At 42.9% G+C, this 14644-nt stretch overlaps 2 protein-coding genes across 2 annotated transcripts in view; one reads left to right on the top strand and one right to left on the bottom strand.

Annotated features, from left to right (window-relative positions):
• LOC310876807 (zinc-binding protein A33-like) overlaps positions 1-14644 on the top strand; it is a gene marked incomplete at both ends in the record, with an annotated part of 168599 nt that overhangs the window by 93846 nt on the left and 60109 nt on the right. The gene's annotated exons all lie outside the window — the stretch shown is intronic.
• LOC310877040 (very long chain fatty acid elongase 4-like) overlaps positions 1-14644 on the bottom strand; it is a 33565-nt gene that overhangs the window by 12112 nt on the left and 6809 nt on the right. The window contains exons 2-4 of the mRNA XM_083790693.1: positions 9785-9877; positions 1853-2040; positions 67-147 (exon numbers count right to left, since the gene is read on the bottom strand). Coding sequence (XP_083646819.1) covers positions 67-147; positions 1853-2040; positions 9785-9851 — 336 coding nt within the window. The 5' untranslated portion in view covers positions 9852-9877. The remainder of the gene's footprint in view (positions 1-66; positions 148-1852; positions 2041-9784; positions 9878-14644) is intronic.

Genomic DNA, 14644 nt, shown 5'->3' on the forward strand with positions numbered 1-14644 from the left:
TGTGTGTGTGTGTGTGTGTGTGTGTGTGTGTGTGTGTGTGTGTGTGTGTGTGTGTGTGTGTCTTACCCTAACTTCATTGACATCATTAGAGTAGTTGACAGGTTGACATAGGTAGTTGTATCGTGCTGCTCTGGAGCCCAGGAGGAGCTGCGGAGAGAAGAACCGCCACAGATATAGGCCTCACTCACACCTTCGCAAACAGACTGATGTATACTTGTTGGGGTGTGATAAATCTTGCCCCAATGCATTTCCAATATTAGTCACATGGTTTGACACAACATTTGTGTTGTGTATGAGTGGGAGGGGGGCAGTCGAAACACAGCCGAAAGCCATACAACAGCTTGTAGTTCAAAATGTTGTATCAAACCATGTGACTTCCATTGGAAATGCATTGGGGCGGCCATGACACTTACATCTTGCTTACATCTACAGCTTCACCCCTCGGCCATAAGGAATCTACAAGCTCACAATGCATTGTGAGATTGTAGATCGGCTTGAAACACTTGAAATGAGACATTATGCATGAAGAGTACTTTATACTTTTGGTGCTGTATGAAAGTACATTTTGATACCAATACATTTGCACTTTTACTCAAGCAAACTTTGAATTCCGGACTTTTACTTGTAACAGAGTATTACATTGTAGTATTGATACTTTTACTTAAGTAAAACATGTGAATACATTTTCCACCACTGTATCAACCTTGTTTGCAGGTATAGATATGTTTTTCCCCTCAACTATTTCTCACCACGTAGGCCTACTACAATATGAATCATGCTTGTGCCAATTGTAAATTTTATTCAAATCGATTGTGTGCAAAACCTGTGTTTTTTCTTGACCATAAATGTTAAGGATGTTATTCAGATGTTTAGACAGGTGCTAGGTTAATTGTCAACCTGCTAGTATTGTGGCTTCTTTGTTGTTTGTTGTTCTCTTTGCAGAAGTTTGTGCTCTATTTATTTGACTATTGGCTGACTGGCTGGCTGGCTGGCTGACTGACTGACTGACTGACTGACTGACTGGCTGGCTGGCTGACTGACTGACTGACTGACTGACTGACTGACTGACTGACTGACTGGCTGACTGACTGACTGACTGACTGAACAACCCTCTCATTCTCAACACTACAATTGTAAAAAAAATTTAGGGGCGCTAGCCCCTCCCATATCCAGCTTTTGTGTGTGTGTCCACAAACTTTGTCCTACACAAACAATTAATGTAGAATGTTACGTCATAGTGTCTGAGCAAATAGACACATGCAGGGCTCCTTTTTCGTCCATGCTAAACCTCCTAATCCTTATCCTACACGTTGTGAGCTTTTAGAATGGCAATTTGAACTATTCAAACATGTTTTTGAAAATAGTAAAAAATTAAAAAAAGTAGTTTAGGGATAAGGGGTTTAGCATGGACGGAAATAGAGCCCATAGTGTCTATTTTACGTCACGATGACGTACAATAATAAGAGCGCCCCTCACTTCACACGGGTGTGATTTTTAAGTGGTGCAAACCACTTCTACATCCAGCTTACAATGCCCTGTACGTGTTTGTGTGTGTGTGTGTGTGTGTCTGTGTGAGCATGGAACGAGAGAAGTATGTGACATGGCTGCCACCTGCTGGACGCACGGGAGTTGCACCACTTGGTTCACACTGGTGTGATTTTATTTATGTCATGAACATCTTTTGATGTGGAAACGATTATGACAAAATAATTGCGATTAGACGAGTATGTAATAACCGTGACCACCCTTCGCTGTGAGGGCTAATCGAGGACCCCCTCTAAAACGAGATGATACATCTCAAGGGGCTGTCCTTTTAAATGAAATACAATGTCAATATAATATAATATAGTACCTCTTTGGCGATGTAGAAGTTGAGGACGACCATGCTGAAGTTGTACACTATAAGCGGCTTCCGGAGCGTGAAGGGCTGGCGGTCCTGCATATATCTAGGCCCCGCCCACAGGAAGAGCAGGTACAGGCAGCTGATGGCCAGCGTGGGCAAGGGAGATGACATCATCGGCCATGACTCCACCCGCTTGTCTGGAAGACACACCCACAACCGCCATGTCAGTCACGTCAATTTGAGTCAAAAGTCGAGACAGACAGACAGACAGACAGACAGACAGACAGTGATTTAGTCTGCCCTACTAAGCCAAAGTGCAGAACAATTAGTATAATATATGCCGACATCTCATTTGTCTGACACTTTTAAAAGCATTCATCAGTAAGAAAAATACATTGGAGTTGCACGTTGGCCTTATATATATATATATATATATATATATATATATATATATATATATTAAGGCTGTCAAAAATAACGTGTTAACGGTGTTAATTAATTCCGTGAATTAATTGCGATATTTATATTAGTGTTCCCCCTAACATGCGCCCGTGCACGCGGCTCAGGAACGAGCATAACAAATCTGTCACTGTGTAGCACACAGTCATGATTGAACAACACCAGAGATAGCTTGTGTATTGTAGTTGGGTTGCCAAGTGGTTTGATTCTGTAACTCTGTTGCGTTACTTTGTCTGCCTAGCAAAGCCCCATTAGGCTATCCTGCACAGTCACACACACACACACACACACACACACGCACGCGCACGCCTCGTCGCCTCCTCCAGTTTTCCTCCCTCCTCTGCACGCATGCACACACGCACACTACTAGTGTGTAGCTGTCAGCGCGCTGCAAGAATCACTCACATGTTTTATAGTAGTCGGGTCCGTCGCAACTTGTGGACAGTTTGAAAATGCGGGTCCTACATGCATTAAGCCATTAACGTTGGTCCGGCTGGTTTCGTGTTGTTCTACGCGATTACGTGAATCAGCATGGCTGCACCTGCAGTAGGCTATTACCAAAACAAACACATGGTAGGCCTACTTTTGTGTCGCACATGGAAAGCAACTGAAAACGACCATGGATATATTAAAGAGAGTTCCCTGCATTATCTCCGCTGTGCTGCTGTGCACAGCCACAGCGGAGATAATGCACAACTCCAGGTACGAACCAAAACACTGACTGAAGCTGATCATTCACAACTAACTATCTCCAGACTAGTCCTGCAGTCCCGCAATGAAGGAGAGACAATCTCGCCTCTCACTATAGTCCACTACAATGCAATTCTAGCTTTAAAACTAGCCCCATATGTGCCCTCTCCCTACGCTCATTCTGTAGCTCCGAGATGAGGTCACACACTGGGCCCCTCCCACCGCGTTTCAGAAACGGCGCAAGTTTCCGCAAACATCGTTTCTTATCCTTACCAGACCATTAATCCAAAAAGTGTAGGGCCGATGCAGGTTTACACTAATTCAAACTTAGGATCGGCCCAGAAAATCCAACTCGCCATTTGAACTGAGCCTTTACGTCCCGTCTTTTGTCAGTCGCTTCCATGTTTATCAAGGAAGTGTGCGTGTGCGCGTGCATGTCGAGTGAACTGAAGTCGGTTGGACATTTTCGACCAGGGGAGGCGCCGGGGAGGCGCTAAAGCTTTTAAACTTCCTTGATAAACATGGAAGCGACTGACAAAAGACGGGACGTAAAGGCTCAGTTCAAATGGCGAGTTGGATTTTCTGGGCCGATCCTAAATTTGAATTAGTGTAAACCTGCATCGGCCCTACACGTTTTGGATTAATGGTCTGGTAAGGATAAGAAACGATGTTTGCGGAAACTTGCGCCGTTTCTGAAACGTGGTGGGAGGGGCCCAGTGTGTGACCTCATCTCGGAGCTACAGAATGAGCGTAGGGAGAGGGCACATATGGGGCTACTTTAAAACCTACATTTATATGTTATTCAATAATTACTTTAGCGCAAAATAATAGGCTTTTCTAAACCAAGCCCTGTTTAAAAAATGCTCATGTGCCATTATTGTATTTTGTGAATTAACTATAGTCTACAGTTTAACCCATTGATTCTCAGCTATTTTAATTTCAATGACCCCCAAATTAAATTGATAGAAAGTAGCCTAGGCCATTTCATTATGATTTCCATCTCTGGACTGGGACCCCAGTCTCCATTCATCCATCCATCCATCTTCAACCGCTTATTCGTAGTCGGGTCGCGGGGGCAACAGCTCCACCAGAGTGTTCCAGACTTCCCTCTCTAGAGCAACATTAGTGACTTCCTCCTGGGGGACCCCAGTCTACATGGCCAAAAGCCAGTGTTCATTTAACTCAAAGTGTAGGCTAGGCCTACAAATGCTCACATCACATCATGGCTATACTAAATGCTTTAGAAAACAAAAAACATTTAAAAAAAAAAACTAATGTATATCCGCTTTCTGTCATTTATATTTCCATTTCCACAACAATAAACAGGAAAACAAGGCATATTTTGGACATAGTTCGAACAGTGATTAATCATGATTAAATTAATTTTGAAGCTGTGATTTTAATCATTTGACAGCCCTAATATATATTTATATATATATATATATATATATATATATTATGGCCAGTATAAATGTATACTGAGCATATTCTATTGTTGCACGCACACTACAGTATATGCACGCACTCACGCACGCACGCACACACACACCCCCCTACACCCCATGCACGCGCGCAGGCAGGCAGACAGGAAAATGCTTTCATGTGATATTGTTCCAAGCCAGCGGGTCATAAGACATTCTGTCAGGTGGGTCATATGCTGTCAATTAGCCGCCCAGAGTGAGTGACTTGCAACAATGACGTCTCAGTACACGGCTCCACAGCTGCTAGAGTCCACTGACAGGACAACACACCATGCACCTCTACTAGGGCCGGACGTCTCTAGGATTCAATTCCGATTCAGGGGGCTACAATTTGATTATACATTCCCCCCTCACTGTGTGGCTAATACAAACAAAGTGCGTTCTAATGATCCATAATGAACACAGAATATTTTTAGTTTATTACACTAGAGAACTGGTGCAAACCCCATGCAGGTCACACAGCGCTAGCCGCCCAACAGTGCCACCCCAGGTCACAGAGCGCTACTGCAGCTGTCCGTGCTGAAACGTATACATGCATTGCTTACAATACATACATTATACAGAGAGACACACACACACACACACACACACACACACACACACACATAGCTGCGTATTGGAGCGGCTAGGCACCGCTCGAAAACATGAAGCAGATTTCTTGAAGAAATTATGAATGAATTCTGTACGAACATACGCAAAATATATATAAATAAAATGGCAATCGTATGACATTTGTGAACCGATTCATAATCGTCCATGTCTGCATCGCGATTAATCCATGAATCCATTTTATTTTCCACCACTAACCTTCCTCTACCAGGTATTTAAAGCTAGTAAGGCTACAACTATTGATTATTTCCCCCAGACTTTTTTGGATTAATCAATTAATCAAAGAGTACATTTCGTGCATCAGCAAATCAATGGACCACTTAAGCCCTATTTTATATCTGATCCACAAGCTCACACGTTTACATCGTGATGTGTTTTCCCCCCTTTTTGACATACAACAGGCCCGTTTTTAATAGCGACCTAGTCATCAATGGGAGTCGCCCCCATATATAAAGACATATATAAACACGGAGACATATATAAACACCCAGAACACTCTCTCCACCATAGACATATATAAACACCCAGAACACTCTCTCTCCACCATAGACATATATAAACACCCAGAACACTCTCTCTCCACCATAGACATATATAAACACCCAGAACACTCTCTCTCCACCATAGACATATATAAACACCCAGAACACTCTCTCCACGATAGACATATATAAACACCCAGAACACTCTCTCCACCATAGACATATATAAACACCCAGAACACTCTCTCCACCATAGACATATATAAACACCCAGAACACTCTCTCCACCATAGACATATATAAACACCCAGAACACTCTCTCCACCATAGACATATATAAACACCCAGAACACTCTCTCTCCACCATAGACATATATAAACACCCAGAACACTCTCTCCACCATAGACATATATAAACACCCAGAACACTCTCTCTCCACCATAGACATATATAAACACCCAGAACACTCTCTCCACCATAGACATATATAAACACCCAGAACACTCTCTCTCCACCATAGACATATATAAACACCCAGAACACTCTCTCTCCACCATAGACATATATAAACACCCAGAACACTCTCTCCACCATAGACATATATAAACACCCAGAACACTCTCTCCACCATAGACATATATAAACACCCAGAACACTCTCTCTCAACCATAGACATATATAAACACCCAGAACACTCTCTCTCCACCATAGACATATATAAACACCCAGAACACTCTCTCCACCATAGACATATATAAACACCCAGAACACTCTCTCTCAACCATAGACATATATAAACACCCAGAACACTCTCTCTCAACCATAGACATATATAAACACCCAGAACACTCTCTCCACCATAGACATATATAAACACCCAGAACACTCTCTCTCAACCATAGACATATATAAACACCCAGAACACTCTCTCTCAACCATAGACATATATAAACACCCAGAACACTCTCTCTCAACCATAGACATATATAAACACCCAGAACACTCTCTCTCCACCATAGACATATATAAACACCCAGAACACTCTCTCCACCATAGACATATATAAACACCCAGAACACTCTCTCTCCACCATAGACATATATAAACACCCAGAACACTCTCTCTCAACCATAGACATATATAAACACCCAGAACACTCTCTCTCCACCATAGACATATATAAACACCCAGAACACTCTCTCCACCATAGACATATATAAACACCCAGAACACTCTCTCCACCATAGACATATATAAACACCCAGAACACTCTCTCTCAACCATAGACATATATAAACACCCAGAACACTCTCTCTCCACCATAGACATATATAAACACCCAGAACACTCTCTCTCAACCATAGACATATATAAACACCCAGAACACTCTCTCTCCACCATAGACATATATAAACACCCAGAACACTCTCTCCACCATAGACATATATAAACACCCAGAACACTCTCTCCACCATAGACATATATAAACACCCAGAACACTCTCTCTCCACCATAGACATATATAAACACCCAGAACACTCTCTCTCCACCATAGACATATATAAACACCCAGAACACTCTCTCTCCACCATAGACATATATAAACACCCAGAACACTCTCTCCACCATAGACATATATAAACACCCAGAACACTCTCTCCACCATAGACATATATAAACACCCAGAACACTCTCTCCACCATAGACATATATAAACACCCAGAACACTCTCTCTCCACCATAGACATATATAAACACCCAGAACACTCTCTCCACCATAGACATATATAAACACCCAGAACACTCTCTCTACACCATAGACATATATAAACACCCAGAACACTCTCTCCACCATAGACCTATATAAACACCAAGAACACTCTCTCCACCATAGACATATATAAACACCCAGAACACTCTCTCTCCACCATAGACATATATAAACACCCAGAACACTCTCTCCACCATAGACATATATAAACACCCAGAACACTCTCTCTCAACCATAGACATATATAAAACACAGCGTGAATTCCGTTTGTGTCCGAGCATAGGCATGGTAACACCCCGCCTGCCTGTGATTGGCCTACTGGAGAGCAGGAAAGACCTTGACAAACATGACTTTCTTTTGATTGATTGATTTGTGTGATTAGCTGCGATTCAATTGTATTAGTTCCATTAACTGTTGGACCTCTATAAAAGCTAGCTTTGCACAGAGTTTTCTCTGTGTCTATGCATAATGCTTAGGCCCGACTCACACCTTTCGATCTAGCATACAACATTGATGCATGCTAGATGTATACAAAGGGTGTGATGCATCTTGCCCATAGACTGTAAAAAATATGGACAAAGCATTCCCTGGGTCTAACATGAACGTAAAAAGTTTTGGAAATTGGAATTACTAGTAGTAAGGTAGAAATACCTCAAAATTGTACTCGAGTACAGTACTTAAGTAAATGTACCTAGTTACTTTCCACCACTGATGCTATTACTAGTTGGTGTTAGCATTATGTTATGCTTTAGCTATTGAAAAATAGCAGATCTACAAGCTCGTAGCGCGCCACCAAGTGGCGCACTACGAGCTTGTAGGTCTGCTATTTTTGAAAAATCGAAGAACGACTGACATAGAAACATAGCTTTTTCAGAAAACTGTCAGGATGTAGAAGACATTTTTAGAATCTGATCTCAGGTCAGAATGGGTTAGAAGAGCCCTGGCTTCAGCTGACACAGTGGCACACACCAGCACACCGGCCATTCTCTAGTGTTCTTTTAACTCAGTCGAGTGTGCACATCACGGGTCCATTTGGTTCCAGCGTGCTCTGTGAATAGTGCTGCACGATTCTTGCTCAAATGTGAATCTCTATTTTTTTTCCTCCACAAGAACTCTGAGATGACGATTCTCACGCAATTATCACATTTTCCATGAAAGTGTGTATTGTCTTTTAGTCTGTAGTTGCCGAGCATTGCTACATTGAAAATGTGGCACCTGGAGCCAACTACTGCTGTGGCTTTAGTTTAAACAGACAACATCAAAGTGCTTGACTTCAACCTCTCTTGAAGTCTCTCTCTCTCTCTCTCTCTCTCTCTCTCTCTCTCTCTCTCTCTCTCTCTCTCTCTCTCTCTCTCTCTCTCTCTCTCTCTCTCTCGTAGCAAAAACATAAGAGTAACTCAAATGAATTGTACAAGCCAACTAGTGCTGCACGATTCTTGCTCAAATTTAGAAATGCGACCGCACACGTGTCTGAATCTAGATCTCAATCCTTTTTTGATTAATTGCGCAGCGCTATCTGTGAACAGAGTGCTTCTGGGATGAAGTGTGAAAGCCCCTAATGTGGCACAAATCCAAGATGTAGAAGTGCACAGCTTGCATCTGCTCATAATATTCTTAAAGCGGCACTATGTAACCTTTTTATACGAATAAATGCATTTTAGTCCAATCTGTATGGTAGAGGTAGAGTATGTTAATACAATATAATCGGATGGTTGTATTCTGCCTCCATGCTTTTCTATTGAGATATAGACCAAAGGTCATAGACACAGGATCTGACACCAATTTTGACCTGAAGGTCAAGATTGTTATTTTTTCCCCTGAGCAAGCAGGCAGGCTCTATTAGCTCAATGGTAAAACATTTCAGCTCTTGCGCAGGAAACCAGGTTCAAATCTGGGGTAGAATCGGAAAATGACTTTGAGCTGTGTCGACTACCTTTTTTCAGTGACAAGAACGAGATGAAAATGAAGCTATGATAAGCTATGATGACTAAAAATAAGACTAAGTAAATATACTGAGTGTAAAATGAGGCATTACGACGCCATCAAGGCCTGCCAACTGTAGATTTAGTGGACTAAAATCTTATGATATTTAGTCGACTAAAACTATACTAACACACACAAAAAAAACATTTCAAACTATGGAATCCAAAGACTATGACAAAACAAAATCAAAATGTGCTGTCAACATCAATGCTGGCTTTGAGAGGCTAAACATAGACTAAACGACCTCCCCCATGGCCAGCCTGGTGGAGGGGAAAGGAACTGGTTGGAATAACATGTTCCCCCTGTCAAGTGAAAAGAAGCAGCTTCGACTCCTCATGCATAGAAGGAAGCATGAGGTCAGTCGGACTGACTCAGTCCGCTGCACCCCCCCCCCCCCCCCAATTTGGGAAAGGAGGGTATCGTGGGATACAAATGATTAAAGAGAAAAAAAAGATGGTTGCTCACCTGCTATCGTAAGGCTCCATGTGTAGAATTCTACAGTGTCATTCACAAAGTGAGACACGACCTCCATGCTTCTGTGCTCGGTCCTCGATTATACTGGTAGAGAGAGAGGGGGTTGGGGGGGGGGGGGACAGGGAAGGAGAGAGAGATATTAGAGAGAGTTGCCATCAGACCAGACGGAAAGAAGACCTCCCAAACGTTGTAAATTACAGAGACCACGTACAGAGTGTCTGTATATATATAACCATATGGAGCAGCTACAGCATATAATCATTCTCTGTGGCTTTTCTCTGTAGTGGGCCCGACCCATTACTGTACCTACCGTATACAATCTTTCTCACGCACGCACGCACACACAGTTCAATCCTCGAGTGTTCTTTTAACTTTGAGATTGTATACAAATGTAACCGAATGGACCCTTACGCATACAGCCCTTACCACTGACAACATGGTGCAGAAATTCAGTGCAGTGTGTGTGTGTGTGTGTGTGTGTGTGTGTGTGTGTGTGTGTGTGTGTGTGCGTGCGTGCGTGCATGCGTGCGTGCGTGCATGTGTGTTTTGACTGACAGTTAGTTAGGAGGTTTAAACTGGTTGCACACTGGTGCATTTTTTCGCTGCGTTTTGCAGTCAGCAACACCCCACTACTAGACAGCTGAGGAAAATGGATGAAATCGACTCCGGTCCGAAAAAACCTTATACGGACTAAATATTCGGCAGCAGTGTGCAAATGTGATTGACATAAAGTGAGGTTGATTTTTTTTCTTGTTTACGTCCTATCCGAACTTCGCACCAATGTGCAAACAACCCATTTTGACCTGAGATCAGATTCTAAAAATGTCTTCTACTGTACATCCTGACAGTTTTCTGAAAAAGCTATGTTTCTATGTCAGTCGTTCTTCGGTTTTTCAAAAATAGCGGACCTACAAGCTCGTAGCGCGCCACTCTTCAACCCTGTTCATGGCATTTGAGCCCGGCCCACGGACCACCAGTTGATTAGATTTTTGCCTTGCAGACCCGAGACTTGGAATGTTTTGTTACCGTTTGATAAGATTTTGGCCACAACTCCATGCTGTATTGATGTGGTAGGCGTAGCAAGAGAGATCACAGGCAAACGTTGATCAAAATGACAATTCTTCTACATTGTCGAATGATTGTGTAGACTTGTACATTAGTTAAGTAATGCAGATGTTACCACCTGGAACCTCCTCAAGAAACACCGGTTGAGAACCACTTCTCTAAAGGAAGTTAGGGAGCATGAAATAATATTATAAAATAATAATAATAATAATAATAATTCAAAAGAAAACATTGGCACATGTAACACACTGTTGCTGCACTGTACTTGCAAAAATAGCAGACCTACAAGTTCATAGCACACCACTCGGTGGCGCGCTATGAGCTTGTAGATCTGCTATTTTTCAATAGCTAAATTATAACATAATAAAACACCACCAAAAGGGGTTCCCGCCCCAAAATGGGTTAAGAGTACAGTATGTACTTAAGTACAATTTTGAAGTGTTTGTACTTTACTTGAGTATTTCATTTAATTCCAATACTTTTACGTCTACTCCACTACTTCTCAGATCCAAATATTCTACTTTTACTGCACTACATTTATTTGAAAGCTTTAGTTACTTTGTAGATTTGATTATTACTACAAATTAAAACATGCATTTACAACTATAGCCCTGTATATACACTGCTAATGGAGCAAAAGATGTTCCACAATAACTTGGCCCACATTGGATAGAGCAATAAGAAATACAATCTAAATGGGTTCTTTTTTTTGTGGCTTTTGCCTTTATTTTATATGGAGGGACAGACAGTAGGCTGACAGGAAATGGGGAGAGAGATGGGGGGGGAGACATGCAGTAAAGGCCGTTGTGATCGGGAGTTGAACCCGCGGCACACTGCCAGACTGGATTACCAGCCAAGGTGCCTGGACCGCTGAGCCATGGCCCAGGTCAAGCAATACATTCTCAATAGAGCGTCACAGTCCCGCCCCCTCGAGAGACCCGGAAAATAATTCCCTGTTCATTTTCATCATAGACTTTTCAGAAAGTATTTATTTAAAGACGTTTACGACGCAGACAAAGCCAACTCTTGTCGTGACAAACACCATTTTTCGGGCCAAACAAAGAATTAGACAGTAGGAAAAAAAGGCTTTTTGTTGATTTTCTTCTTGTAATTATTTGTTTGGTCCAAATTATTGTGTTTGTTGTCATGATTTGTCATGACAAGAGTTGGCTTCGTACGACGCTTAAAAGGTCTTTAAATAAATACGTTTTGAAATGTCTATGGGAAATATGCATTGAGATTAATTTCCTGGGCCTGGCGTCGTCATGACGCTCTATAGCATGAAAACATTAAAATATCTAATATCGAGGGCCAAAGATCGTGGGCAGGGCGCAGGTATCTCCTACAGCTTCCTACAACATATTCTGAAGTAACCATTCAAGTACAGTACTTGAGTAAAAGTACTTTACACCACTGGTCACGTGACACACTGTGAGTGGCCTATCACATGCCACTGATGCACCCACCACCACCACCACCCCCACCCCACACCCAATGACCCCTGTCTGCATGGGAGAGTCACGGCCTATTCACACCCCCCCCCCCCCCCCCCCCAGCCCTTCTCTCTGTTTTTACTAAACCACCAAAGCGGTGGTCACCGAGACCGCCCCTCCCCACTTATATCTAGACCAATCACATTTCCCGGAGCCTGGGTCAATGTGATTGGTCCCTCTTGGTTTCGCAAGCTCCCGACGTAAAAACAAACAACAGACTCAAACACGCAGCGGGAGAACGAGAGAACAAAGGAATGAAATATAGACAGCGACAGAAAGAGAGAGACTATATATTAGAATTCACCCTTTGTCAGCCTTCTGATTGGTCCCTGACGGACTAACCAGCAGGCTCTTCTGCCTAGTTCCGCCCTAGTTCCGCCTAGTTTATGTTGACTTTGCTAAAACATCCTTTTTTGGAAAAAACGAAAACGAATGATAAGCCCAGTCACCATGCTGCAGCAGTGATGCTCCTTTTTTACTGACACCATGTTTAAAATAAGAATTGAATGCACAGAATATCAATACGAAGCAACTGAAAAACCTGTTATTTCAATGGTAGTGGATGGAGAGAGAGGACTTTTGTCCAACCACGAAACGGCAACCAATGGGTGCGCAGAGGGGCAGAACCATGGGCGGGACTTGACAAAAGGGTGAATTGGAAAGGAACAGAAAAGGACCAGAAAGGAATATAATATATAATAATTATATATATATATATATATATATATATATATATATATATATATATATATATATATAATAGAATAGAATAGAGACACATATAGGCAGTAGAGGGAAAGCAAAGGGGAAACAATGGACGAAAATTGAGGAATTGATGGTCATGGAGGGTAGGAGATACGAGCATGGTGGATGGACTACAAGCGACCACCATCAACACCACCATTTAGGTGAAAAGGTGGCCACCTCCTCACCTAAAACACACACACACACACACACACACACACACACACACACACACACACACACACACACACACACACACACACACACACACACACTGATCCCTGCATAGGAGAGGACGGCTCTCTTGAGTCACATTGGTTTAAGATCCACCATGCAGCTATTGATCCCTGGCTGGGACGACGTGCTTTCTAAGAAGACATGTTGGCTGGTCAGGCACATTAGTTAGTTTAAGTTCATTACAGGAGATAAAGAGGGAGGCCCTGACTGTACAGGAGGAGAGAGAGCAACGTGGCCTGGTCAGGAATACCCCCACCGCGTCCCACGTCCAACCCGCGAGGATCGTTCCAAGTTATACAAAAAAACAACAACAACAACAAAAACACTTTTGCCTGGGGTCCCAAACCGAGTGTTTGGAAAACCACTGTTCTATACAGTGCTGCCTGAGTCTTGCTCAGGGATACACTCCTTGGGGGCCCAGCCCACATGCATGGACCTCCCAGGACGCCAACCTCAACACTTACCAGTCACCGAATGGTGATCGCGGCTTAGTTGACCTATAGACTAGACGCACTGGACTGGCTTGCTGCAGGCGACGGAGCTGAAGCCAAGGTCTAAGGACATACGACAGAAGGAGAAGGACCCTCCCGTCTTGTAAAGACTCCAGCTTTAAGTGATAACGTGACCACCGAAAACTACAACATGACGCCACGCCGCGGTGATAAGCCACTCACCGCTCACCCAAACACATCTCTCTGTTTTTACTGTTAACCACCATTTCCGTGGTCACCTTATCACCTAAAACTGGAGTATGAATAGGCTGAATTAAGCAATATTTTACACGAGAGGGGGTGGTTTAATGAAACCGCAGGGCGAGTTCCAAAAGCAACGCAGAATAAATTGCAGTTATACAACAGTTACCCTTAAAACTAAGACAATCGCGGAAACATATTTTCTTAATGACAGATGTAGTCACTACGACCACAAATGTCCCAAGAAACTATAGCCTAGCCACCGAGTTTGCTAGTGCTCTGGGAGAACAGAGCTGCTGAATTATTTGTTTTGATTAGGTGCAGTGGTGCTCGTTTGAACCACGGCTAGAAGGCTGTTTCAACCAATCAGATTGCTTCCTAGAAACGACCTGTTGCATAATTGTATTTGATGAACACTAACCATATACACCCAGGCATGATGCTCATTAGACCAGTGGTTCTCAAAGTGGGGTCCGGGGACCCCCAGGGATTCTTGAGGGAGTGCCAGGGGGTCCCCTGCTAAATGATAGTGTGGAACCAAATGAACCCTTATGGGTCTGTAACTCTGAGAGTGTACAAATTGAACCAAAGGGACCTGTTAGGGTCCATTTGGTTCCATT

This window comes from Protomyctophum parallelum (genome assembly GCF_964188405.1).
Source record: "Protomyctophum parallelum genome assembly, chromosome: 19".
Classification (NCBI taxonomy): Eukaryota; Metazoa; Chordata; class Actinopteri; order Myctophiformes; family Myctophidae; genus Protomyctophum; species Protomyctophum parallelum.